Consider the following 26,445-nt stretch of genomic DNA (forward strand, 5'->3'; position numbering starts at 1 on the left):
GGTAACACACAGGAACATAGAGCCTCGGACTGAGGTGAAACCAGGGAGCCACCGCCCACTAGTGATCAGACTTTGCTCTTCCTGACACCCCATCCCTTCCCCAAGGGGAGCGGGCGTAGGAACCCCATGAAATGGGGTTGAGCTGAGAGGGCACCTGCCCCTCTGTCCTGCACTTCGAGGGGAGCCCACGAGGATGTCAGGGCTGTGGCCCGTCGCACTGCCCTGCGCCCCCGCAGCCACTGCTCAGGTCTGCCCCGCCTGCGGCCTGAGTAGCTTGCAGCCTCCTGCTCCCCTCCTGGCCTCGCCACATCCCCGGGCGCACGTGCAATGCCGCGGGCCTGGGCATCAGGCCGGGACCAGGCCTGCTTGTGCGCGAGCGCGGTGCGGGCGGGCCTGCCCCGTGGGGCCTTGCCCATCCCTGGGCGGGGCCCCCGGCCTGAACCTCAGGGTCCCCTGGGGCGCACGGTCACCCCGCAGGCAGACAAGCAGCTGCACACCCAGCGCCCCAAAAGGTCAACAAGAAAGGAAGGCACCTGGTTCCTCCGCCAGCGCCGAGGCCGACGCCCCTGGACAGGAAGGGCGGGGGCTCCCCAGGCGGCCAGAGGCCCCCCTGCGGCTCCTGGCCCCGCGCCCACGCGAGGGAACAAGGTGGCGGAGGCGTCTCCAGGCCCCGAGACAAACATCCCCCCAACCGCAGGGCAGCTCAGGCCTCAGCCAACTTGGAAAATTCCAGGGACAGGCGATCCCCGGGCGGGGCGGGCTCAGCGCAAGGAGACCTCAGCCAGTGGGAACCCTTTAATGAGAGGCGGGCGGGCGGGAGGGCGGACGGGCGGGCGCCCCACCCGGCACTGCCGGGCCGGGGCAGAGCCGCATGTTCATGGGGGGCGGGGCGGGGCGGGGGAGGAAGGCGATGAGGCCGCCGCCTGCGGGAGGTACGTGTGGGACCCGTCCGCGCGGGGCAGGAGGGGACCGGACCCGGACCAGCGCCCACGGACACCTCGCCACGTGCCTCAGGCCCCGTCACTGTTCTGGGGGCGCCCGGCTGGTTGGCCCTGGTGGGCGGGGCGGCGGGACGTGTATGCAGAGCGGGAGGGGCGTGGCGTGGCCGGGGCGGGGCTGGCCCCTGAAGCCTCCTGCAGCGCCAGGTGGGGAGCAGGCTTGCAGCTGCAGGGGAGCCTGGGGGAGCAGGAGGGCTGGTGTCAGGGGCCGGGGCGGGGGGTCAGTTGTTCTCGAAGAGAGAGAGCAGGTCTTCGCTGCTGTTGGTGGGAAGGTCGGGAGGGCCCAGGTAGGACAGCAGCTCGTCCGGGTTGGTCAGTTCCGGGAGCAGCTGAGGACAGAAGCAAACTGGCTCAGACCCGCCTCCCCCTGCGCACCGGCCCTGTCCCTGCACCCAGCCCGGCCGGGTAGGCGGGATGTGGGGACCCCTCCCCGACACGGTCTGTGCGGAAGAATCGGTGATACCAAGGCCAACAGGGGACACACAGCACCCCTCAGGTGTGGAGCTGCTCCAGGCTCAGGGGAGCACACGGATGGCCAGGGGACCCCAGTCCCCCGGATTTTCTGCTTTGAGCTGCTCTAGTTTTTTTCATGCTGAACTTGAATGAGTTTCTTTTATTGGCTCCCAGCCAGGCGCCCCACTCCCCAGCAGCAGCACTGTACTCACGTCCAGGGCTGACGGTTCTGGGGCCTCCCCCGCCCCAGACATGGGGGGCCCCACTACGCCTGTGGCAGCGTGGAAGGCCAGCTCGCCGACGGGGCCCCCGCTCCCTGGGCCGAGGGGCTGCCGGGTCGCTGGGGGAGGGTTGGGGTGGTGCAGCTGGGGGCCTGGGGGGCCTCCAAGGTTGGGGGTGTGCAGTGCGGCTGGCCCAGGGGTGTGAGCCGGATCCAGGTGACCTGCAGATGCCACCTAAGGAAGGAGAGAGACCTGGAGAAATGGCCAGGGCTCCCCCAGGAGGCAGCCGCGGCCTCTCAGCCCCGCACTGACCTGGCCTGGGAGGCTGGACGTGGACTTCTCCGGAGTCAGGAGGCTGCTGGGAATGTCCGATTGGTAGGAGGCGGGGGGCGGCCCTGGGGTGAACTCGGGAAGGGTCGGCGTGCTGGGTGTGGTGGACGGGAAGGAGTCGGGGAAGGTCCCAGGTCCCAGGAAGCTGGAGCCTGATAGGAGAGCCAGGGTGTCAGTGGGGCCAGGCCCGGATGTGCAGGCAGACAGCCCCTTGTTGCAACTGCTGGGAGGGGGCGTGCAGCTTCCACTGGAGACCCCTGGTGGAGGCCACACCTACACTCCACATCCACGACCAGCCCTGCCCAAGCGTGGCCACAGAGCAGCACCTCACGGTAGCTGAGAGCATGGCCATTTGCTCAGGGTCACCTGTCTGCAGGCAGCCAAGTGCTGCACTCACCCTGGCTGGGGTAGTCGCTGGGGGCCGGAGCCGAGGGGGGCGGCAGGGGGGTGAGGGGGGCTGCCCCTGGGCCCAGGGCTGCGATCATCTCCATCACATTGGGCAGCAGCGCATGGGCGGGGCTCACGGTGCGGCAGCGCTTTAGCACCGGCCCGTCCGGCTCCTCCTTGATGTGCACGTCCGGCTTCACTGGCACCGGCTTCCAGCTGCACGTGGGGTCGATGGTGATCTCCTCGTAGTCAGAACTGGCGGGACATGGGCAGTCACCACCCAGCCTGCTGCCCTCCTGGCCCAGGGCGGGTTCTAGGCAGACCTTCCACTCAAGTGCACATTCCATGTGCCCTGGGGCTGCCTGCCTTGTCGATTCCTTGGCCCCAACGGGCCCCAGGGGAGTGCGGGAGTGCGCTCCCGTGGGGGATCCGCAAGCCCCCCGCCCCCGCCCATCCCAGGGGCTGCCCTCTGCTGACCAGAGGCCACAGGGAACTCACTTCTGAATGTAGATGAGGATGCCCAGCATGTACTGGTCCACCTCCAGGCCCTCCAGCAGGGCCGTCTTGCTGGAGAAAGCAAACAGGGCACAGCTCAGAGGCCTGACCAACCTCGCCCTGGGCCCAGGCCTGTCCTTTCTCAGCTCCATCCTTCCCTGGAGGCCACCCCATTGGGGTGGCCCTGCATGAGGTCCCCCGAGTTCTGGGACTTACTTGCACACAGGGCACCTCCAGGTCCCCCGCTCACAGTTGAGCTGCAGGTAGGACTCCAGGTCGAAGCACTGGGGAGAAGAAGACGTCGCACACAGGGCAGCGCCCAGCCTATTTCCTGTGTGTCGGGGAAGCCCGTGCACCAGGTTTTCACGACCCCGGCGTTCTAACGGGCCGAGGCTGGGGGCAGCCACATGGCCCCACTGGGCCAGACGCCAAGGGGCAAAGCCGGAGCTGCAACTGTGCCCGAGGTGCTGCCTACAGCAAGGGCACAGGGTGTGCGTGTCTTATGCTGGGGCAGGGCACTCGCTCCGTTTCTGGGGAGAACCTGTGGGGCTCCTGGGTCTTAGCAGGGACTGCACCTGCACCCCCCCTTCTGTGAGCGCAGGAAGGTTACTATGCTCAGTCCTGAAGGAGCCCAGCCCAAGGGCATGGGAACCAGACCACCTGCTGGCCCAGGTGCCGAGTCTCTGCTGCCAGAGACTGTGGTGACCCACCTGAATGTGGCGACAGTCATGGCCGCGGGCAGGGAGCTGGATCCGGCGGAAGGTGATGGGGCACTTGAGGGACACCTTGATGGCCGTCTGCTCCACCCCGTCCTCTCCGTTGGGCCCAGGGGTGCCGGGGATGGTGCCGCTGCTGAAGTTCCGCTTTACTGGCGGCGACAGGGAGAGGGCTGGGGCCAGGGCTACGGCCAGGACAAGGCACCTCCCAGGGCTGAGGAGCAGACCCCGGCCCCTGCCCAGAGCCCCGCCCGGGGAGACAGCCTCTGCCAGGGTCAAGCGGGGGCAGGGTAGGCGGCCACTCACTCTTGGTGATGCAGTGCTCGGCGGGCAGCAGCCGCTTCTTGAGGAGGCCCTGCAGCACGGAGCGGACGGCTGGTCGGTGCACCAGCTGCAGCACGAACAGGTGGGACTGCAAGGCAGGTGTGGGTCAGGGGGTGCGTGGCAGAGGGTGTGGGCCAGGCTCCCGGTTCTAACCCCTCTCAGCACAACCACTTGGGGCCCCGAGAGCCCCCAGCTCAGTCTCTCCTGCACCGTGACGTGAGTGCCCACTGTGTGCTGGGGCCTGACTGGAAGCCACAAGGGTGGGTTCAACAGGCCTCTTCCTCGAGGGTCAGAGGGCAGGGTGAGGACTGGCCCCCGGGCGGCGCCGCACTCACGCAGCAGCAGGCGGTGACGGTGATCTGGATGGTGTTGCGGCCGGGCTGGCACACCTGCTTCAGGTGCAGGGGCTTGTGGGAGGTCTTGTTGTCGCCGCGCTCGATGGTGAGGGGCGTGGCGTTGACGCTGACCTGCACCGAGGCCGGCCAGTTGGTGTTCATCTGCCGGTCCTCGTGGTGGTAGCACTTGAACTGCAGCTCCAGGTCAGGCCTGCGGGGAGGACGGCGCTGAGAGGGGGCGCAGGCGCTGAGAGAGGGGCGCAGGCGCTGAGAGAGGGGCCGCAGGGCCGGGCGCCGCTCACCTCAGCATCAGGGTCTTGTAGACGGAGTCGCGCAGCTGGAAGGCGTGGTTGCTCACGGCCAGGTTGTGCTGCAGGCGGAAGGGCTCCAGGACCACGCCGTCCCGCACGGGGAAGGTCAGCCGCAGCTCCTCGCACGGGCTGCTGCCTGGGGGCCGCGGGCGTCAGCAGGCTCCTCCCCCGCAGCTGGCAGAGGCCCTGGGCCGCCCGCCCCCACCCCCACCCCCACGCAGCACGGACAGGCGAGGGGCTGCAGCCCACCCCTCCTCTGGCTGGGGCCTGGGTGGTGTCTCCTGGGACCCGAGCTGCATGTCACTGACGGTGGCAGGACGGTCCCGGCTCCGCCCGCCCTCAGCTGCCGGCACATCATCCCCTCAGTGACGCCGAGAGCACGCTGCCCAGACGCTCCGGTGCTGCCAGAGGGTGAAGCTGAGGGTGCCGACGGGCCGCCTGCCATCCACCACCCTTGTGCTCCAATGAGGTTTTAGGACCAACCACAGGGCTCTGAGCCAGGAGGGGGACCTGCAGGGCCCTGCCCCTCCCTGTCCCCGGACCAGGGACACTCACCAGGGGGTGACGGGTGCAAGGAGCTCACGCTGGGCTTGAGGTCAGGCAGGAAGGGGGACTTCACGTCCTGGCTGGTGGACAGGTAGGGGATGCTGCTGCCGGGGGTCATGGGTGGCGTGGGGCTCCCTGGCAGTGGGGAGCTGGGGTAGCCAGGGACGGAACGGGTGGGCTGTGGGATAGAGCAGTCAAGGCAGGATGAGGGCGCGGCCATGTTCCTGAGCACCCACTGGCAACAGTCCAGGAAGCCAGGGGTGCCTACGTGCCCTCTCCTCGCGCCCACCCTGGAAGCCTCCCACCCATCCGTACCCCACTCAGGCCCGGCTGGCCGTAGCCGATGCTCCCTGCGCTGAAGCTGGCGCCTTGCCCGTTGAACTGCTCTGTGGGCTGAGGAGAGACACCACGTGGGTCTGGGGCTGCAGCCTGGCCCCTGGCCAGCCCCCAACCAGACCCGAGAGCCTGGGGGCAGGGAGCCCCCCGCACACACAGGCCCTGCATGTTCTTTTTCACACACTTTGTTATCAAATCATCTACAGGAAGCACGAACTGCTTTCATTGTTTAAAAACTGCCACTACAGACAGCTGACCCCACAGAGGGTCTCCGTGGGTGTCACCGAGGCTGTGCCGGGGGTCCCCGCAGACCTGGGCCCCCTGAGGGCTGCCCTGCACTCTCAGGGTCAGGAAGCTCCTGGCTGCGCGGTCACCTCCCCAGCCCACCCAGATGTCTGTGTCCCCCCCAGGGTTGGCAGGGGGTGCTGCAGGCCCAGGAGGACCTGGCCTACCTTGTAGTGCAGTCCTGGGGGGCCGGAGGTGGGCAGGGGCAGCCTGTGACCAGGGAAGGAAGAGGGGGCAGGGGGCTGCCCTGGGGCATACTGGGTGGTGCTGGGTGAGTACTGGCCTCCCGGCAGGTACTGCTGCCCTGGATACACCTGAAGGAGAAGAGGCAAATGCCCAGGGAGGAGCGGGTCAGGGAGGCCAGTTCCCAGGGAGGGACAGCAGTGCCCACAGCCAGGCCTCTCACATGGACGTCCAGCCTCACCTCACTGGAGTAGGCTCTCTTGACTCCTTGTCGGGGCAGCGGCTGGGCCTGGAGAGCCCCCGGGTGCCCGTGCTGGGGCAGGCGCTGCCCTGCATACAGGGGTGCCATGCCCACCGCCCGGGTGGGGGTCATGCCCATGGGGCTCATGCCAGAGGGGCCCATCAGCCCTCCCACGCTGGCGGGGTTCATGCTGCTGGGAACGCTGGGCCCCCGGGGGCCTCCGTGCTGCAGGAACTGGCTGTTAAAAGACTGTCCAGTCCCCATCTGGGAAGAGAAGAGGGACCGTCCAGGCCCGGCCACCACTTTGAGTGCCCAGTCCGCTCCCTCAGCGTCTCCTCCCGCCGCCCACCTCCCTCCCAGAGCCTCGGCCTCACTGCTGCCTACGCTGCGTGCACACCGCACAGGCAGTCCCTGAGCCGGCTCCTCACCGTCCCACCTCCCTGAGCAGCGTGGGGCCGGGGGGCGGCCTCACCGCTCCGTACTGGCTCAGCTCCTGGCTCTGCTTCTCCTGAAGGGCGGCCACCGTGGCTGTGGCTGTGGCCGTGGCGGTGGCGGCGGCTGCAGCCATGGCAGCAGCTGCTGCTGCTTGAGTGAAGTCGGTGGCGGGCCGAGTGGCATGGGAGGGGAGGCCCAGGCCCCCAGGCCCCGCAGGGCCCCCAGCGTACCTGCAAGAGGCACGATGGTTCAGAAGGGCCTTCCACCTACGGCCCTCCCACCCTTGGGCCACACAGACCTACGTCCCCTTCCCGGGGCCCGAGACGCTGCTTGGGGGTCCTGCTCACCCGGTGGAGAAGCCGGGGCCTCCGGGGTAGCCTCCGCGGCCGTACACCCCCTGCTGCATGTAGCCCTTGTTCGCACCGCCCTCCGCGAACGCCTGCTGTCCCAGGCACTGTGGGGAGCTCAGCGCCGAGCTGCCACCGGCCATGCCCGGCATCATGGAGCTGCCAGGGGGGCTCCCTGCAGGACCCATGGGGCTCCCCAAAACCTGCAAGAAAGCCAGAGTCACCAAAGGGAACCATCCAAACAACTGTTTCGCAGAGTGGCTCTAAGGCGCGGCCTGGCAGGTGAGGTGCGGTGGTGGGGGCTCACGGGGGTGGTGGAGTCCAGGTGAAGACGGGGAGAAAGTCGCAGCAGGTGTAGGGAGAACTAGCCTCCGAGGAAGGCCGCCCAGGAGGCCTGGCTCCAGTCTGAGGTTCGAGGTGCGCTCACCTGGCTCTGGGCCGTGTTGCCCACTCCCCACACGGTCGTGACCACGGACAGCGATCCTGCGGGCTGCGTGGCGCTCTGCTGCCAAGGCACCGCCTCATAAGCGAAGGGACCATCACTGCAAAGACAGGGGCAGGGCCTGGGTCTGGAGGCCTCAGGTGCTCAGGCGCCACCTGGAAGAACTGAAGGTTGGGAGCAGAGGGGTTGCTGGGCCACCCACATCCCTGGGCCCTGCTCACCTGTGTGGTGCGGAGGGCAGGGCCGGTTTCATGGGGTTCATGGGGTTCATTGGCTTGGGAGCAGCCGCCAGGCCAGGCCTGTGGGTGGCAGAAAGCAGCCCTCCCTGGTGCTGACGTGGGGCTCAGCTGCTCTGGCTGCTGGGACGGAGGGAAGCACATCAGTGGAGAGGCAGCTGGGAGACCCTGGGGGCAGTCGGGGTCAGGGGACAAGGTTCAGGGTGCAGGGCTTGGGGTCTGAGAACAAAGCGGAGGCAGCCCCCCAGCACCCAGCGCATGATGAGAGGGCAGGCAGGTCAGACTGGAATACCAGGGCCACTCAGGGGGGTCAGGGCAAGCCAACCCCCCCAAACCCAGCCCAGAGTGTCATTAACCCTTTCTGGCCAGGCCCTGCCACCCAGATCCCTGGGCTGGCTCTGGAAGCAGTTTCCCACCCAAATATTTCCCAATCGGGGCCTGAATGGTCAGAGGCAGGGAATGGTCAGAGGCAGGGGAGGCCGGGGCCAGCCCCTGTCAGCCTGGCCTGGGGCACAGTGTGGGGCCATCTCCTGTAGGGGCTGCCCCCCAGCCCTGCTTCTCCTCAGGACAGCAGCAGGCAACTCACTCCGAGGCCAAGGGGACCGGCGGGTGCAGGGACCAGGCACAAAGACCCGAGCTCCCAACAGGACACACCGCACTCGGGTGGGAGGCTGGCAGGTGCCCAGGGACATGGCAAGGGACCAATGCAGACATGGCAGCAGTGGCTGCAGAGACGGCTGGGTGCCCTGTGCCATGCGGGCTCCCTCCTATGTGCGGGCTCACTCTCTCCCATTCAGTGTCTCAGGGCTGGCCCGTCCTCCAGGCTGGGGCTCCAGGCTGCCGGCGTCTGACACCCACAAGCCAGCCCTTCACCGACAGGCCCCGCCCACGCCCACCTCTGCCTGGTCTGACTGAAGCCCCAGTGCATTTTTGGGGCTGCAAGGCCACACGCTCAGACAGGCCACCTGGGACAAGCGCAGCGCTCCTGATGCCTCCCTCTGGCCCAGCGTCCACCTGGCCCCAGGGCTCACATTCCTGAGAGCTGACCAACAGGCTGCCCGAGGAGGAGGCAGGGTTACCATCCTGTCCTCTGCAAACAGTGCGTGGGGGGTGCCCGGGGGAGTCCCAGGCCAGGACCCCAGAGCAGGTGAGGGGGTGGCTCTGATTTGGAGCAGTGGCCCTCATGGCCCGCTCACCACAGCGCACTCAGGGAAGCAGGTCCCAGAGGCCCAGGGAGACAGGGAGGCAGCCACCCTGGGCCTGCCCCTCCTGGCAATCAGGTCTCTCCTGCCTCACCCTCGCGCCCTCGCCCCACCTGGGTCCCACGTGGGAAGCGGAGGCCAGAAAAAGAACAGGATGATTCTCCCAAAAGCTCAGGGGCACCTGGACTCTGGGCAGAGGCAGGACAGGGAGCCAGGGTCACTGGGCCAAACAGGAAGGTCACGATCCTGACTGGCTCCTGACACGGGGTGGGGGGGGGGTGGGGGGGGGGGCAGACGGGACGACACCTGCCAACAGCCAGGAACTCTCCAGACCTGGGTGGGGCCTGTGGCTAATTCAGGCTGCGGTGCTGGCAGGGTCAGACGCACAGGCAATGGGAGAGACCAGAGAACCCCAACCGAACCACAAAGGCACCCCACAGATTCCCGACACAGGTGCCGGTACTTCACAGGGTCCGGGGGAGAAGGCCTCAGCCCACCCTCTCGCAGAAACCCACCCGAAAGGGTCACAGATCTAAATGCACAGCCCACGCCCCGAAGGCCTCAGGAAAACACATCGAGTCTCTGGGACTGAGCGCCGAGGAAAGCGTCCTCAAACGACTCCAGAAGCAGGACCGGGAAAGGGAAAGGGAAAACTGCTGGAGAGGCTGCCGAGGGGACGGAAAACAAGTGACAAGCTGGGAGACACCTGCAGGCCACACGCTGACAAGACCGGGCCTGGAACAGTCACCAGCCCAGTTAGGAAAAGGGCGAAGGCTCGAGGCGTTTCACCAGGAGGCGGGCCGATGGCACGAGGACACCGGAGTGACACCAGCACCAGTGCGACGTCACGCACACCTACCCGACGCCCAGAGTGAAACCGGTGACACAGGCTCTCCCCAGCGAGGCTGCACTTCCCTCTGACCCAGCAGCTCACTCCTGACGGCTTATCTCAGAGAAACACACACGGATGTTCACATAAAAATCCGTGCGTGAATGTGCACAGGAGCTTTACTCCTAATCACCAGAGAAGGGAAACCCAGATGCCCTCCAGGGCTGAAGATTACCGAGGGCTGAGCACCCACAGCCGGAGGCCTAAAGAGGCCGCGCTGATCCAGGCGCCGCCTGCGGGATCTCGGGGATTCTGCTGCTGGAAAAAGCCAGTCCCCGGAGGTTCACACTGCACGGACGGGTTACAGAAATGGAGGACAGACGGTGGCCGCGAGGGGTGAACCATGGGGAGGGCCGCCGGGAGGCAATCTCGGCCTCACCTGTATCCAGGCAGCATCCTGCTGGGGACACCAGGTGAAGGATACACGGGCTTTGTTTCTTACAACTAGATAGGAATCTAGAATTCTCACAAAATAAGATTTCAGTAAAAAACCACCAGGCCCGTGGCAATCCTCCCACACCTGAGCTGGCGGGGCCGGCGGGGCCCACTGTGCATCCTAGAAGCAAAAGGGTGGGGGCGGCCAGGAGGAGGCCGAGGCCCAGGGCAGGTGCAGGGCAGCCTCCACACCACGTGGTCTGGGGAATTCCACCCCCCAGGCTTCTCTGCTGGGGGCAGACCACAGACATTTCCAGTTCCCCCAGAGCTCACTTCGCGGGGGCAGGGACTTCCTGCCTGCCCAGCTCCTGGGCGAGTCGGCTCTCCTCCAGAAACCTCCGCAGGTCCCCGGTACGGGCCCTCCGCTGTGAGTGCAGACCTCCTCCCCACTCCCAGCCCGGCAGGGAGCAGCTGGGAAGGAGTCCTGAGTGCCAGGCCCGTGCCTGCCTGTGTGTCAATTCCAGCTGGAAGCCAGGACCCCTGGGCAGAGCCGCCCGGGCCTGAGATGGGTCTCGAAGGCCACACGGCTTTCTGGGGTCACTCACATCTCCCTCCAGAAAAAGAGCTACTGACAACTCACTACCCAACCCTCCTCCCCAGAACTTCACAGCAGCTGCACCCGTCTTCTGGGTGCCAACCGAAGGCGGACGTTACGCTGGTCAACCCCCTGCCATCCTCCACTCCATTTCCTCTGCCTGGTCACCCAGGAGGAGACGTGACCCCAGCGGCCAGCCTCTCCCCTCGGCCACAGGGCAGGGAGCTATAGTGCCAGGCTCCCCCAGAGGGACACGGGTCCAACGGGCTGAGACCCAGTGGAGCAGGACACCAAGGTGGGGCTTGCTGCCCTCTCGACCTGCCAGGCCACAGGACTGCTAGGGTGCGTCCAGAACGCCCAGGAACAAGGACTGACGGATGGCCAGGGTGCGGGACATTCCAGAGACCGGGGGAAGGGGGTCCCCACTTTGAATCTCAGTTTATACATAAAATGGGTACGTGGTGGCCAGCCTAGGACTGAGGAGAGGAAAGGACACGTGCCCACCTCATGTCATCAGCCCCAGCTTGTCTGGACACAGGTGTTGGTGGACAGTCCGCCGGAGGCCTGGCTGCTCAAGCCGGCGATGCATCCCCCCCAGGCACCTTCCCCAATGCCTATTCCCTCCCCTGGCCATTCCGGGGTGGGGCAGTCCGAGGGCCAGCCCCCCGCGGCTGGGACTGATTCCCTCTGGGACCCTGTCACCGCTCCCAGCTTCTTCCCCCTGGTGCTGGCCGGGGGATTTGGTGAATGGGGTGCTCACCCTGCCGGGCCGCCTGCTTATGTATCCAGGCGGGTGTGGGGTGTCCCTGTGAAGTCTTCTGAGCTGACAAATGACACCCATCCCCTGGATGTTCTGCAACTACAGGGAGTGGGGCGCGGGGCACCCGGTGTGCGGGCAGCAGGTCGGGGGCAGGAAGGTGGGGGGAGGTCAGAGGGGCAGCAGGTCAGGCGTGGGAGGGGGAGCGGAGGGGGCCGCAGATCAGAGGGGAGGCGGTCAGGGGAGGGGGCAGGTCAGAGGGCACCAGACACCCCGGGGAGGGACACCCTCCGCCCGAGCCTCCAGGTGTCGCGTCAGGAAAGGGGTGAAGTCAAGGATCGACGGCTGCGAGGAAGGTCAGCGTCGCCTGCGGCCTCCCGAGCGGGTGGGCGCGCGCGGCCCAGGGGAGCCCGCCAGGCCCGTGGGAGCGCCGGCCGCGGGCCAGGTTGGCGGGGCCGACAGCCTCCGCACGCCCGCGGGCCGGGGCCAGCCTCCGGCCGCCGCCACAAAGGCCCGGTGAGGGTCCGCGCACCGGCCGCCGGGACCACGACGCGAGCGCAGGCCGCTCCGGCCGGGGCCCCGCCGAGACGCCGCCGCCGCCGCCGCCGCCCGCACCTGCCGCACCTGCCGCCCGCCGCCCGCACCTGTTCGCGGCCCGCTCACCTCCGCGCGGCCGGGCCCGGCCCCTCGCCGCCGCGGCCCCCGGTCTGCGCCGCTCCATGCGCTCAGCCCGCCCTGCGCGCCGCCCGCCGCCCCGGCTCCGCCGCCCGCGCCATCGCGCCGCTCCCAGGGCACAATGGAGCCGCCTCATGCATATGCATGACGCCGCGGCCCCGCCCCCAGGCCTGAGCAGCGGAGCCCCGAGCCGCGCTCGGGCGGGGCCGCGGGCAGGGCCGGCGCGGGGATGGCGGACGGGCGGACCAGGGCGGCCTGCTATCCCGCCCCGTCCACACCTTTCCTAACGCAGCGTCCGCAGAGCCACCGCGTTTCCTGCGCGCTCTGCCGGGCGGGGCGGGGCCGGGACGGCGGGGGCGGGGGCGGGGGTGGGACAGGGCGGAGGAGGGAGAAGGGGCGGGGCCTTCCGGGTCGTGGGGGCGGGAGGAGTGTTGAGTGGGTGGGGCCAGGGCCGGGAGGCGGGGTCTGTCGGGCTGACGAAGGCAGTGGGAGGGGCGGGGCCTGTCGGGCGGAGGAGGCGCGAGGAGGTGGGGTGGGCGGAGGCGCCCTGCCCTGCGGAGGTGGGCGGTCTCCTGGCTTAAGGCAAACCACGCGACCAAACACGTCACAGTGCCCCTTGCTCTTCTCTCCTCCCGGAGCTACCCCCTTGGGCCGGCTTTGGGTTCTGGCGGAAGAAGCATTTGACAGTTTGCACCTTTAAGGTGCCATTATCACCCTTTAAACTTTCCTCCACTTTTCCTCCCCTCTTTAGGAAGACCACATTGCCGTGACTACCCTCAACTTTTTAAAAAAATGTTTTTATTGATTTCAGAGAGGGAGAGGGAAAGAGAGAAACGTCAATGATGAGAGAGAATCGTTGATTGGCTGCCTCCTGCGCACCTCCTACTGGGGATCGAGTATGCTCTTGACTGGAATCGAACCTGGGACCTTTCTGTCTGTAGGCAACGCTCCATGTTGAGCATGTGTCAGTATTTCATTCCTTTCTATGACTGTGTAATATTCCATTACTAGGGGCCCAGTGCACAAAATTCGTGCACTGGGTGTGTGTGTGGGGGAGAGTGTCCCTCAGCCCAGCCTGCCCCCTCTCACATACTGGGAGCTCTCAGGCGTTGACCCCCATCACCCTCCGATCGCCTGATCGGCCCCTTGCCCAGGCCTGACGCCTCTGCCAGAGGTGTCATGCCTGGGCAGGGGACCCCCAACTCCCTCTGATCGCTTGCTCCACCCCCCGCCCAAGCCTGACGCCTCTGACCCAGGCTTCAGGCCTGGGCAAGGGGACCATCATATCCCCCTAATCCCCGGCTCCGCCCCCCACCCAGGCCTGATGCCTCAGCCAGAGGAGTTGACCCTCATCACCCTCCGATCACCAATCACCGGATCGGCCCCTTGACCAGGCCTGAGGCCTCCGGCAGAGGCGTCCGGCCCAGGCAGCGGGGACCTGCAGTGGCAGCGGGGGGCGCCGTGATCATGGGCTTCGCTTTAGGCCCAGGCAAGGGACCCCTAGCTCCTGGGACTGCCAGCTTCGACCGTGCCCAGCTCCCATCGCTGGCTCCACCCCTACTTCCTGCTATCACTGGCCAGGGCGGCAAAGGCGCCTGATTCTCCGATCATGGCTGGGGGGCAGGGCAAAGGCGGCCCCAGGGCCGCCTTTGCCCTGCACCCCAGCTCGTAGCTCCCCCCTGGGTTTCAGATCACTGTCAGTGGCAGGGGGCTTCTTCCTGCTTTCCCTTTCGTCTCCCTGCATTGTGCCTACATATGCAAATTAGCCGCCATCTTGTTGGCAGTTAACTGCCAATCTTAGTTGGCAGTTAATTTGCATATAGCCCTGATTAGCCAATGAAAAAGGTATCGCCGTACGCCAATTACCATTTTTCTCTTTTATTAGTGTAGATTATGGGTAGACCACATTTTTTAAGATAGGAGGGATGGGAAAGCTCTTAAACACTTTTTTGATTGGTTGATCTTCGAGAAAGGAAGGAGGGAAGAGAGGAAGGGAGATATTTGTTATTCCACTTATTTATGCATTTGTTGGTTAATTTTTGTGTGTGCCCTGAGGATTGACCCCCCCCCCCCCAACCTTGGCATATCGCAAAGATGCTCTAGCTGGGCAGGGCTAGGCCACGCGTTTTTGACCATCAGTTGATGGGCATTTGGGCTGTCTCTTTTTGGCTGTTACGAATAACGCTCCTGGGAACATCTGTTTTCATTCCTCTGGGTATATCCCTAACAGTGGAACAGCTGGACCACAGGCAACTCTATATTAAACCTCTAAGGGGCCTCCATCCTGTGTCCACAGAAGCTGCACCATGTTGCTGTCCCACCAGCAGTGCCGTTTCCCCACACCCTGTCTTTTCTGTTCTAGTTGGGCCAGTGAATGTGAGGTGGTATCTCATTGTGGTTTTGACTTGCATTTTCCTCGTTGATTATGTTGAACACCTTTTCATGTGCTTACTAGTCATACATAATTTTTCTTCATCATAATTTTTTAAATCAAATGAACTGGAGTGACATTGGCTAGGGCCCTATGTAAGCTTTAACCGAGTTGTGTTTTTATTATCGAGTTGTAGAAGTTCTTTATACTAGTATATTCTAGATCAGCGGTTCTCAACCTGTGGGTCGTGACCCCTTTGGGTTTGAATGACCCTTTCACAGGGGTCGCCTGAGACCATCAGAAAACACATATATAATTACATATTGTTTTTGTGATTAATCACTATGCTTTATGTTCAATTTGTAACAATGAAATTGGGGGTCACCACAACATGAGGAACTGTATTAAAGGGTCGTGGCATTAGGAAGATTGAGAACCACTGCTCTAGATAGAAGTCTCTTATCAGATATGATTTGTAAATATTTTCTGTGAGCTCTTTTCACTTCTTTTTTTTTTTTTTTAATATATTTTATTGATTTTTTACAGAGAGAAAGGGAGAGAGATAGAGAGTTAGAAACATCGATGAGAGAGAAACATCGATCAGCTGCCTCCCGCACATCTCCCACTGGGGATATGCCTGCAACCCAGGTACATGCCCTTGACCGGAATCGAACCTGGGACCCTTCAGTCCGCAGGCCGAGGCTCTATCCACTGAGCCAAACCGGTTTCGGCTCTTTTCACTTCTTGATGGTGTCTGGGCCCTGGCAACCAATTGATGTGTCTCTCACATCGATGTTTCTCTCTCTGTCTCTCTCCCTCCCTTACACTCTCTCTAAAAATGAATGGAGCCCTGACCGGTTTGGCTCAGTGGATAGAGCATTGGCCTGTGGACGCAAGGGTCCCAGGTTCGATTCCAGTCAAGGGCATGTACCTTGGTTGTGGGCACATCCCCAGTAGGGAGTGTGCAGGAGGCAGCTCATCGATGTTTCTAACTCTCTATCCCTCTCCCTTCCTCTCTGTAAAAGATCAATAAAATATATTTTAAAAAAATAAAAAAATGAGTGGAAAAATATTTTTGGGTGAGGATTAACAACAAAAAGAACCAACCAATGAGTGCATAAATAAGTGGAACAACAAATCAATGTTTCTTTCTCTACAACCAATTAAGTTTTTAAAAAGTAAATAGAACCCTGTAGTTGTTGGGGTCCAACCCCAACAGGTCCAGGGGTCCCCAAAGGTGTGGACGGAGTCGGTGAAGAAGGAATGACACAGAGGCAGCGTTTAGGTGATCATCATAGCCGGGTTCTCTTGTCAGGGTCTCCAGCCAGGTTCTGTAGCCAGTTCTCCAGCCAAGTTCTGTCTAGGATCTCCAGCCAGGTTCTGTAGCCATGTTCTCTCGCTAGGTTCTGTCTAGGTTCTCCAACCAAGTTCTGTAGCCAGGTTTTGTCCAGGATCTTTAGCCATGTTCTCTCGCTAGGTTCTGTGTCCTATTGTCTTGTTACATCTGTATTTATACCAGTTGATTCCAATCCTATCAATCTCTATTCCAAAGGTTAGGGCGTTTCTTATCTCCATTCCAGGGAGTAAAGATTATGTAGCTTAAGCATGATTGTTCGTAGTTAAAGTGATTAATTACCCACCTGGCACTTAGTTAAGGGGTTTTATTCCCTCCCTAACTTCAGGGGAAAATCCCTACCTGGGGAAACAACCTTTCTCAGAGAGGTGACCTTGGTTAAAACACATAGTGCCAAGAAGGTGAGCAAACATATTAAGAACAGTATGCCATATACACCAGGTCCCTTGAAACATATGCTGTGCAGATGTTTCTTCCCTGCAGCAACTGTGTCAAGCAGCAAGGATGGACCAGCTCCCGGCATGTAGTGATTTCTCACAGCACTCAGGGCAAGATGAAACCCAAGTCCCCCCAGGCCCGCCCTCTGCACTTCCTGTTCCTGTCCTCACTCACTCCTTTCCCTATTTCCTTGGGTCAGTTTTTGGGCTCAGGACTTTGTATTTTTTTAAAACTAAATGTTGCTGAAACCGGTTTGGCTCAGTGGATAGAGCGTCGGCCTGCGGACTGAGAGGTCCCGGGTTCGATTCCGGTCAGGGGCATGTACCTGGGTTGCAGGCATATCCCCAGTGGGAGATGTGCAGGAGGCAGCTGATCGATGTTTCTCTCTCATCGATGTTTCTAGCTATCTCTCTCCCTTCCTCTCTGTAAAAAATCAATAAAAATATATTTAAAAAAAAATGTTAATACATCTTTTTTGTGTCATTATTTTTAAAAAATATATTTTTATTGATTTCAGAAAGGGAGAGAGACAGAAACATCAATAAGAGAAAATCATTGACCGGCTGCCTCCTACACAACCCCTACTGGGGATCGAGCCCACAACCCAGGCATGTGCCCTTGACTGGAATTGAACCCGGGACCCTTCAGTCCGCAGGCCGACGCTCTATCCACTGAGCAAAACCAGCCAGGGCCAACTTTGTATTCTTAAAAGTTGAGGGGATGCCTGGCTGACATGGCTGTGGTTGAGCATCGACCTATGATGGTTTGATTCCCGGTAAGAGCACATGCCCAGGTTGCGGGTTTGATTCCCAGTGTGGGGCATGCAGGAGGCAGCTGATCAATGATTTTCTCTCTCCCCGTCTCTCCTTTCCTCTCTGAAATCAATAAAAATATATTTTAAAATATTGAGGAGGGAGACTTTGGCTTCCAGGATCCCTAACTGGGGCCGAGTGCAGGCCCTGGGCACTCAGGACACCCGCCTGCACATGGCCACCCTCATGCAGGACTGGAGGGCTGTCGGGAAAGCAGCAGGGAGCATGCAGGATAAAATAGATTCTGAAGAGGCTTCTAGGGCAAAGGACTCAGGTGTGGCCTCGAGGATGGGGTGACCATCAGGATTTCCTGCTATTGGAGAGGACCCCATGTCCACGCCCAGGCCTTTCCCTGAGCTCTCCCTCAGGGCTGGTCCCAGAGGCTAAGGCTGACCAGTTGTGGGCTCAAACTGGGACTCAAGAGGGGACCCTGGCCCTGTGGGGATGGACACCCTGCTGGTGTGCCTGCTTCTCTGAGAGCCACTTGGGCTAGCTTCTGAGTGGGGATGCTGACCAACAACAGGTGCCCAGGGGACCCACCAGGCCACGCAGAGGGACCAGGAGCAGGGGAGGCTCCGAAATGGAACCCAACATGTTGTGCACGGATGGCGGGCAGGCCAGGCAGGAGGAGGGGTGCTGGCCTGCGGGCACATGAGCACAGGCGTGGGGGTGAGGGGCAGGTGGAGGCCTCAGGAGAAGGTGGCGGAAAGAATGACTCGCAGACAGGCTCACGGATAACTTAGTTTACAAGTCAAGCCAAATGCAACGCAAAGTGTTTTCCTTTTTTTAAACCAAAATAAATAGATCAGATCTGTCCCTGTGACAGGTGAGGGGGAGGCCCTGCCTCGCCCCCCTGACAGCTTTGGCACAGCAGAGAGAGAATTCCCAGTTGGGTCTCCGCGGTGCGGAAGGGGCCAGGAGAGAAGTCTGGGCTGTGCGGGGCCGAGGGAAGGTGGCCAGGGAGCAGGACCGTCAGACCCGTGGCCGCCCTGGCTGTGGGCCAGGTGTAGCTTTCTGACCACCCTCCCTCTGGCCATGCACTCCGGGACCCTCTGAGAAGTGCAGCGGACACTGGAGAGCGGGCCTGCCCTGTCAGCTGCCCCACCCACTCCACAGGGCCTCTGAGGGCGATGGCTCCTGCCAGGTGTCGGGCTCCACCCAGGAAAAGCCGCCCACCTGGTGCCAGTGCAGGACCCCCTGCTGGGTGGTAAGCCCCATGGGGCTGTTCCTGGGGTGGAGCTGGGCACGGGGCTGGCCGACCCTCCCAGGACTCCTGCAGGGCGCCCTCTCCTCCAGCTCCCACAGCCTCTGAAGGCTGCTCAGTAGAGAAGCTTGGAGCCCGGGCGCCGGCCCTGTGAGGACAGCAGCAGGCTACTAAGGGGCGAGGAGTGTGGGCGCGCGGAGGCACTATGTATTCTTTAATTGAGAAGCGAGGGCAGTGGTGGGCGGAGGCTGTGGCCCAGCGGCCAGGCAGCATCTACGAGAAGTTCTTGAAGGCATCCAGGTCAAAGGCCGTGTCTAGCAGGCGCTGCAGCTCCGTAAGGTGGGTCTTCTTGTTGCCGGTGGCCGGTGCTGCCGCGGGGTCTCGGCCAGCGTACCTGGGGGGACAGAGCAGTGATGTAAGGCCACCCGAGGGCCCGGACCCCTTGCCACCGGTCCCCACGTGGGCAGTGCCTACCACACGGGCTTGGCCCGGTTGATGGTGGTGCGCAGCCGGGGCTTGACGTAGTCGTAGTAGCCCTGGTTCTTGTGCTCCTCCTGGCACCAGGCCAGGTCGGCGTTGGGGTACTTCTGCACCTCCTGCAGCAGCAGGTCGAAGGGGAACGGCGACAGCTGGGGGAAAGGGGCTGGTCAGGAGGACCTTCAGAGCAGCGGCGAGGTTGGCACACCAGCTGCCGCACCCGTGCCCTCACCTGCTCGATCCTCGTGATGGCCACCTGCTCCACCATGTCCCGCGCTTTGCGCTCGCGGGTGAGGTCGTAGTACACCTTGCCGGTGCAGAACAGGAGCCTCTTGACGTTCTCTGGGTTCTGGGCTGCAGGGCCATCTTCTGGGATCACCCGCTGGAAGTGGGTCCCTAGGAGAGAACCCGGACCTGGCTAAGGACACCCAGTGTCTGCTGCCCATGCGAGTGAGGGACCACACAGCAGGGCGGCAGGGCTGACGCCAGAGCCCTTGGATGCCCTGGAGTTTTCCAGCCCAAGGAGGCCTTGGGAAGCACATGCAAGGAACAGCCTGTGGGCGCACGGTCAGCCTTGGGTGGCGGACAACCCCGTCCACCCTTCAGAACAGACTTCAGGGGCCACTGTGTCTAGAAAAGCACCCCGTGGCCATCTGCTCCGACCCCTCAGGAGCTCACAGACACTGGAACTTTCCACACAACCCTGCCAACAGTCAGGAGCTCATGGTTGGGATCAGGCCCAGGGGACAAGGCTGACCTTGGGAAGCTGCGTCCAAAATGAGGCGCTCACTTAGCGAAAGGAGCGAGGACCAGAAGGAAACCACCTCCAGGTGATGAAGGCCAGATCAGAAAGCCCACAGCACACACAGTGCTCAGTGGTTCAAGACAGAAAGCTTTTCTCTAAGGTCAGGAATGAGGGCGTCCACTCTCACCACCTCTACTCAACACAGTGCTGGGAGTCCAGCCAGAGCATCGGGCAGGAAAAGGAAATAAAAGGCACCCAAACTGGAAAGAAAGAAGTAAAACTCTGTGTAGATGACACGTATTACGTGCAGAAAATCCTAAACATTCCACAAAAAACATCAGAACTAAGAAACACACTCAGCAAAGTCGCAGGATAGAAAACTCAACAACCGGAACTCGGCTGCAGTTCTGTATACTAACAACAAACAACCCAAACATGAAACTGAGAGAACAACTGCATTTGAAATAGCACCGAAAAAAGAATAAACACTTAGAAATAAACTTAATCAGGAAGGTGGAGGACTTATTCTTGAAACTACCAAGTATGCGGAAATCAAGAAGACACTAGTAAGTGGAAAGACACAAGTTCATGGACTAGAAGACTGAATATTAAGATGTACATATACTCAAAGCGATCTGCAGATTCAATGCAATCCCTATCAAAATCACTTTTTTTTTAATTTTTTGCAGAAAGAGAAAACTCCATCTCCTAGAGACCCACTTCCAGTGGGTGATCCCAGAACTCAGAAAATGTCAAGCCATCCTAATGTTCATGGAATCTCAGAGGATCCCAAATAGCCTCAACTGTCCTGAGAAAGAACGAAGGATGCAAATTCCCGATCTCACAACAGAAAGCACACTGTAAAGCACAGTGGTCAGCACAGCGTGTCCTGCCTGGCAGGTGGTCCTGCCTGGTGGGCTGGGCTCTGTCCCAGGCACTGAAAGGCTGCGCTGGACTCCCGGCCAGGGCACCCAGCTCCTGTTCTATGTGATGTCATGATAAGGAAATGTTCCGTATCCAACACAAATAAGCAAACACCGCAGGTGGACCTGGCATCAAGACAGACCTGCAGACCCTGGGGCAGGACAGAGCCCAGACCTAAGTCCTCACATCTGTGGTCAAGTGACTTCTGACAAGGTGCCCAGACCACTCATGGGCAAAGGCCAGTCTCCTCAACAAAAGTGCTGGAAAAACGGCATATCCATAGGCAACGAAGCTGGACCCTTACACCATAGGCCAAAACAACTCAAACGGTTCCAGACTTGACAGAGAGCCAGAATCACAAACTCAGAAGAAAATGCGGGTGAAAGCTCCACGACGCTGGCTTTGGCAGGATTTCCTGGAGGTGACATCAAAGGCACAGGTAAAAGCAACCAAAAACAGACACATTTAACTTCATGCAAATTAAAAAATTTTATGCATCCAAAGACAATACACAGAATGGAAGAGAAGAGTCGCAAGTCATGTATCTGACAAGGTATTAATATCAGCATACAGCCCTGGCCGGTGTGGCTCAATGGATGGAGCGTCGGCCTGTGGACTGAAGGGTCCCAGGTTCGAATCTGGTCAAGGGCACATGCCCGGGTTGTGGGCTCGATCCCCAGTAGGAGGCAACCAATCAATGATTCTCTCTCATCATTGATGTTTCTATCTCTCTCACCCTCTCCCTTCCTCTCTGAAATCAATAAAAATGTATTAAAAAATATATACCAGCATACAGAGAGAACTAAATTGAGCAACAAAACAACACGCAATTAAATACTGGGTGAAGCCCTAGCTAATGTGGCTCAGTGGACAGTGTCGCCCTGCGGACTGAGGGGTGCTGGGTTCGATTCCAGTCAAGGGCACAGGCCCAGGCTGCTGGCTGGATCCCCAGCAGTAGGGGGTGTGCAGGAGGCAGCTGATTCCTGATTCTCTTCCATCATTGATGTTTCTATTTCTCTCTCCCTCTCTGAAATCAGTAGAAATATATTTTAAAAAACTGGGCGAAGGACTTAACACACTTCTCCAAAGAAGGTACGCAAACAGCGATAAGCAGAGCAGATGCTCAACATCCTTATCATTAGGGAAATGCAGACCCAAACCACTCGAGAGGCACCTCAGGACCTCAGATGCTATGACACAAAAACCAAAACCCACGCGCTGGCCGGATGCAGAGACGGAGCTGTGCACGTGAAACGGTGCGCCACCGCCTGCACCAGCCTGGCGCGCCTCTGAAAATTAAAACCACAACTACCCACCACCCAGCAGTCCCCCTTCTGGGCTCTGATCCACAGACCTGAGCAGGGGCTCGAAGCACCTGTGCACCAGGCTCCCAGCAGCCGAGGTGGAGATGAATGAGCCCATCGAGGATGAGGGTGAGCGCCGCTTAACAAGCACCGAATGAGACTGAGCACCGAACAGCTCTACCAACTGACTTATTTTTCTTCAATTAAAAAAAGGATACATTTCTCATGCATTGCAAATGAAATACCATGTTTTTTTGTTACTATTTTACTCTAGTGTTTTACTTTTTGGTTGTATCAAACTTGTGCATTAAATATAATCATATTCTTTAAAAAAAAAAGGATAAAGGATAAACCAAGTGTGGTCCACCCACATGTGGACTATTGCTCAGCCAGCCTTAAAAAGGAAGGAAATCGGACAAAGTGGCTGGACCTCGAGGACACGATGCTGATGGACTAAGCCAGATACTTCCTGACCCCTCATGGGAGGTCCCCCAGAGTCAGATGAGAGACAGTAGCTGGGGGGCAGGGCTGGGCAGGGAGGGGTCAGTGTCTGAGAGGACCCAGTGTCAGTTTGGAAGAGGGGGAGCTCTGGAGATGACAGAGGTGGCTGTACACTTAACTGGGTAAGATGGTACGTTACCCAGATGATAAAATATTCAACAAACAAGAGGTTTACCTTGACTGGAGCCGAAAGGGGGCCCCACGGCTGGGAGGGGGTGAGCTCCCTGGCCCTGAGCCAGGGGTGTGGGGCCTCACCCCATCCCAGTGAGTGGCAGGTGACACAGTAGCCCTCCCCTACGGGGCCTTTCCAGTCCCTGGGGGTGACCGTGCAGCCTCAGCAGCAGCACCTAGGGTGGGGTGAGCTCTGAGCTCAGCCTCACTTTCCTGCCTCTAAGGTCCTGGGAGGCTCCAGGCCACGGCGCAGACCTGGGGAGACGTGAGGCACACCTTGGACCAACGTGCACACAAGCTCAGACATCTGGGCTGTCCTGTTCGGGGGTCTTTACCCAACGACCCAGAAGTGGCACGGGTCGCAGTGGAGGCAGCGGGAGCTCCAGCCCCAGAGCACCGGCAGGACCCCCCTGCCCGCCTGCACCCACCTGGGAGCATCTCGTCGAAGCTGGTCCTGGCCTCGGGGTGCCGCAGCAGGGACTTGGGGGTGAAGACGATCAACTGAAACACAGGACCACAGGCTCAGGATGGACCAGGTCCTCAGGTCCCAGGAGGGTCAACAAGAGGGGCTGCCCTCCCAGCTCTGTGGTCAGGACCAGCCACAGGTCAGGAGTGTGAAGAAGGGAAGGATGAGGCCCTTCCCTTGCCCGCCTCTCCTCGGCTGAGGGGCTGGGCCCTGCTGAGCCAGGCGTCTGCCCGAGTCACCCCCCCCCAGGAAAAAGCCCTCCGGTCTGGCGTGCTGCCTGTGGCCGGGGTCCGTGCTGTGGGCCTGCGTGGCCTTGCAGTTCAATCTGCAGCAACAGGGGTGCTCTCCCTCTGGGCTCCCCGTCCTCCAAGCTCCGTGCCCCACCCACCACCACCCAGTCCCACGTCTCTGACAGGGAGAGCCACTGACCGGCTTCCGGAAGGGCAGGAGGATCTGGCGGCGCAGCACGTGGAAGAAGTTGCCGGGCGTGGAGCAGTTGACCACCACCCAGTTGCAGTCGTAGAGCTGACTTATGTCGAAGTTGTCCTCCTGGAGGTTCTGCAGGGAGGACGGGAGCTCAGGGACGCAAGGGAGCTCCTGCCCTGTCCCCACTCCGCCCCTGGCTGCTGACAAGGCTGCCTGGCCAGGAAGCCAGGCCCCACCTCCACCCGCCCTCCTCCCGACAAGACTGACTCCTGGCCAATCAAGTCCGATCAGCGGCTCGTTCCTCCTAAGGATCTGCCTGCATCGGACACAGAGCAACTCCTCCGGCTTCCACGGCCACACCTGCTCCGAGCCCTCGGGAAGCCTCACTGGGGGAGACCTGCATCGGGGCCCCTGCACCCTCCCTTGGCCACAGCAGCCCCCTCACCGGCAGGACGTCGGGGTCGTCATTGCACATCTGCAGGAACCGCTCGGGCCTGGCGGAGGAGTGCTCTGGGCCCTGGAAGCAGATGCGGTTCAGCCCCATTTCCGTCGCCACACACCCCGGGGCTCCCTCCTGCTGGCAGCGCCCCCCTCGCCTCCCTCCCCCATGGCATAGGGCGGGGCTGAGCTCACCATGCCCTCCATGCCATGGGGCAGCAGGAGCACGATGCCGTTCTGTCGCACCCACTTGGCCTGCCCGGGGCAGATGAACTGGTCGATGATGCACTGGGCCGTGTTGTGGAAGTCGCCAAACTGGGCTTCCCAGAGCACCAGGGCGTTGGGGCTGGCCATGGCAAAGCCCAGCTCAAAGCCTGCAGACAGGAAGGGCGTCAGGAGGGCAGGGGCAGGCGGGGAGCGGGGAGGAAGGAGGGGCGGGGGCGTCGCTCACCCAGGACCCCGTACTCGGACAGCGAGCTGTTGCACACAGTATAGGGGGCCTGGTTGGGCCACAGGTGGTTCATGGGGATGCAGGTCTTCTTGTCCACGTTCTGGTCGTGCAGCACGTGGTGGCGGTGGCTGCGTCAGACAACACAGGTGAGCAGCAGGGCCGCTGCCTCCGCTCGACAGCAGACCCATGCCCATCCTAACAGGAGGCTGCACAGGGGGGAGGCAGCGCAGGCAGGGGGGCGAGGGAGGGGGTGGCGCGCAGGGTGTGTGTGGGGGGGCAGCACAGGCAGGGGGAGCGTGTCCTGGGCTGAGAGAGGCCCTAAGGCCGTGCCATGTTTCCTGGGAGAGAAGCAGTGACCCCTCACACCCCCCCTTCGAGGGCCTGGCGCTCACCTGAAGGTGCCACGCTCCACGTCCTGGCCGCTCAGCCGGATGTGGATGCCTTCCTTCAGCAGGGAGCCGAACGCCATGTATTCCGCCAGGGCCCAGTCCACAGTCCTGTTCTTCACCAGCTCCCCGCGCGTCTTCAGGATGCGGCTCAGCCCTGCAGACACGGTGCTCACTACCCGCCCGCCTCCCACGATACGAGCAGCCGCGCCAGGAGTGGGGAAGGGGCGTGTGGAGACCAGGCCAGGGAGGGGCTATCACAGCCCATCCTTCCTCCACGGCTCCCAGCGAGGACCACACTGGCAGGAGTGAGGGGAGCCAAGGGCTTCCTGCCTTCCACCACCCACTGCCTTGGACAGGCCGGGTCCCAGGCAGGTGAGAGCGGGTCCCTGGGCCTGCCCCGTGGCTCCCGAGTCACAGCCCTCACCTCCGTGGATGGTGAAGTTCTCCACTGGCACGGAGCTGGCCACGCTCCCGATGTGCGTCAGGACCTCCTCCTCCAGCCCCGTGGAGGGGCAGGTCATGCTCCGGGGCTGCCCATCCAGTGTGAAGAAGCCTAGGACAGAGGCACCCGCTGACGCCACACCTGGCTCCTGAGACACTATGGAGAGGCCTGGGCGCTCCCGGGAGAGAGGGTGGGGCCTGACTCAGAGCCCGCGGCTGGGTCCGTGGGCGACGCCTCACTCACCAGGCCAGGGGGAGTCCAGCCAGTGCTTGATGTGCAGGATCTTCTCGTCCTTGGAGCGGGCGAAGGCCTCCTCGCAGATCTTGTCGTATTTGGAGATCTCCTCCTGGAGGGGTGGGCGCCGTGTCAGGGGGCGACAGGCAGAGCCTGGCCTCAACGCTCCCCACACACACCTCTCAGATCCATGTTGCCCATGGTCCCTTCTCCACGTGGGCAGATCCTGCCACTCTCCCATCCTAGTCCAGGTCTGGCTCTCACACTGATGCCGTCACTCCCCACCCACCACAACCCCGACGGAGCCCGGGCGCCCTCCCCAGAAGCCCCACTCCCACATCTGCCACGAGCTGCTCTGGGCCAGCCTCCTTCTGAGCACCTAGAACCCACCAGGCACACAGCCCCTCCCCACCCCCCCAGCTGGACCCGCACCCGCCTCTCACCCCGCTAGAAAGTGGGCGGGGCCGTGGCCCGCGCGGAACACCCATCCCCACAGAGTCCTCAGGCGGGCACCCTGCCCCTGCCCCCATCAGCGGTGAAACGCTGCAGGCGAAGCACTGCACATCCCCAGGGCAGCCAGCGAGGGGTGACGCACCTCATACTCAGGCTGGTTGACCACGCCCTGTGCCACCAGCAGCTCCGCGTACTTCTGCAGCACCGGCTTCTGCTTGCGGATCTGCTTGTACATGAGCGGCTGTGTGAACATGGGCTCATCCATCTCGTTGTGGCCGTTGCGCCGGTAACACACCTGGGGACAACCAGGCACCAAGCGTCAGGGGCCACGTGGAGGGCGGGCTCCGAGAGGTCCTCCTCAGCCCGCCTCCTAGAAGGAGGGTCCTGCCCGGCTTCCGGCACACCAGGCTGCTTTGCCTCAGGGACAAAACGGGTGACCTGAGAACGTCCGGGCGGGACAGGACCCCGAGTCCCTTCTCCCACAGCTGACGCCTGCGGGCGGGACACTCGAGGGCAGCAGGTGACCACTCACCAGGTCCACCACCACGTCCTTGTGGAAGGTGTTTCTCCACTCGGCAGCCACCTTGCACACGTACATGACGGCCTCGGGGTCGTCAGAGTTCACGTGGAAAATGGGGGCATTCACGACCCGGGCCACATCAGTGGGGTAGGGTGAGGATCGGGCCATGCGGGGGTCCGTGGTGAAGCCGATCTGCAAGGGGACACAGGCT

At 61.7% G+C, this 26,445-nt stretch overlaps 2 protein-coding genes across 6 annotated transcripts in view; both read right to left on the reverse strand.

Moving 5' to 3' along the window:
- Positions 1–780: 780 nt before the first annotated feature.
- On the reverse strand, positions 781–12,242 carry ZMIZ2 (zinc finger MIZ-type containing 2). The gene is made up of 19 exons (XM_081101729.1): positions 12,103–12,242; positions 7,607–7,741; positions 7,371–7,485; positions 6,944–7,146; positions 6,634–6,826; positions 6,162–6,425; positions 5,905–6,051; positions 5,432–5,509; positions 5,126–5,294; positions 4,562–4,706; positions 4,260–4,470; positions 3,907–4,012; positions 3,595–3,752; positions 3,101–3,168; positions 2,888–2,956; positions 2,400–2,644; positions 1,985–2,154; positions 1,664–1,906; positions 781–1,327 (listed from the first exon to the last, which is right to left on the reverse strand). Exons 2-19 carry the CDS (start codon positions 7,654–7,656, stop codon positions 1,220–1,222), a joined length of 2,742 nt encoding a protein of 913 aa, XP_080957855.1. The 5' UTR covers positions 7,657–7,741; positions 12,103–12,242; the 3' UTR covers positions 781–1,219.
- Positions 12,243–17,817: 5,575 nt separating this feature from the next.
- Positions 17,818–26,445, reverse strand: part of OGDH (oxoglutarate dehydrogenase) — a 39,236-nt gene continuing 30,608 nt past the window's right edge. For 4 of the 5 annotated variants that reach the window (XM_081102052.1, XM_081102050.1, XM_081102049.1 and 1 more), the window contains 13 exons: positions 26,247–26,426; positions 25,857–26,009; positions 25,271–25,373; positions 25,010–25,138; positions 24,589–24,739; positions 24,197–24,324; positions 23,941–24,119; positions 23,753–23,824; positions 23,311–23,439; positions 22,844–22,916; positions 19,003–19,166; positions 18,768–18,922; positions 17,818–18,687 (listed from right to left, as the gene is read on the reverse strand). In XM_081102052.1, coding sequence (XP_080958178.1) covers positions 18,567–18,687; positions 18,768–18,922; positions 19,003–19,166; positions 22,844–22,916; positions 23,311–23,439; positions 23,753–23,824; positions 23,941–24,119; positions 24,197–24,324; positions 24,589–24,739; positions 25,010–25,138; positions 25,271–25,373; positions 25,857–26,009; positions 26,247–26,426 — 1,737 coding nt within the window. In that variant the 3' untranslated portion in view covers positions 17,818–18,566. The remainder of the gene's footprint in view (positions 18,688–18,767; positions 18,923–19,002; positions 19,167–22,843; positions 22,917–23,310; positions 23,440–23,752; positions 23,825–23,940; positions 24,120–24,196; positions 24,325–24,588; positions 24,740–25,009; positions 25,139–25,270; positions 25,374–25,856; positions 26,010–26,246; positions 26,427–26,445) is intronic. The other variant, XM_081102053.1, reaches the window with a different exon arrangement.

This window comes from Myotis nattereri (genome assembly GCF_964212035.1).
Source record: "Myotis nattereri genome assembly, chromosome: 11".
NCBI lineage: Eukaryota > Metazoa > Chordata > Mammalia > Chiroptera > Vespertilionidae > Myotis > Myotis nattereri.

Coding starts and splice junctions, on each gene's coding strand:
- ZMIZ2 (XM_081101729.1), bottom strand. CDS start 7,656: ATGAACCCCATGAACCCCATGAAACCGGCCCTGCCCTCCGCACCACAC. Junction 2,957..3,100: donor TGGAGGTGCCCTGTGTGCAA/GTAAGTCCCAGA, acceptor TGCTTTCTCCAG/CAAGACGGCCCTGCTGGAGG. Junction 1,907..1,984: donor CGTCCAGCCTCCCAGGCCAG/GTCAGTGCGGGG, acceptor CTCCTTCCTTAG/GTGGCATCTGCAGGTCACCT.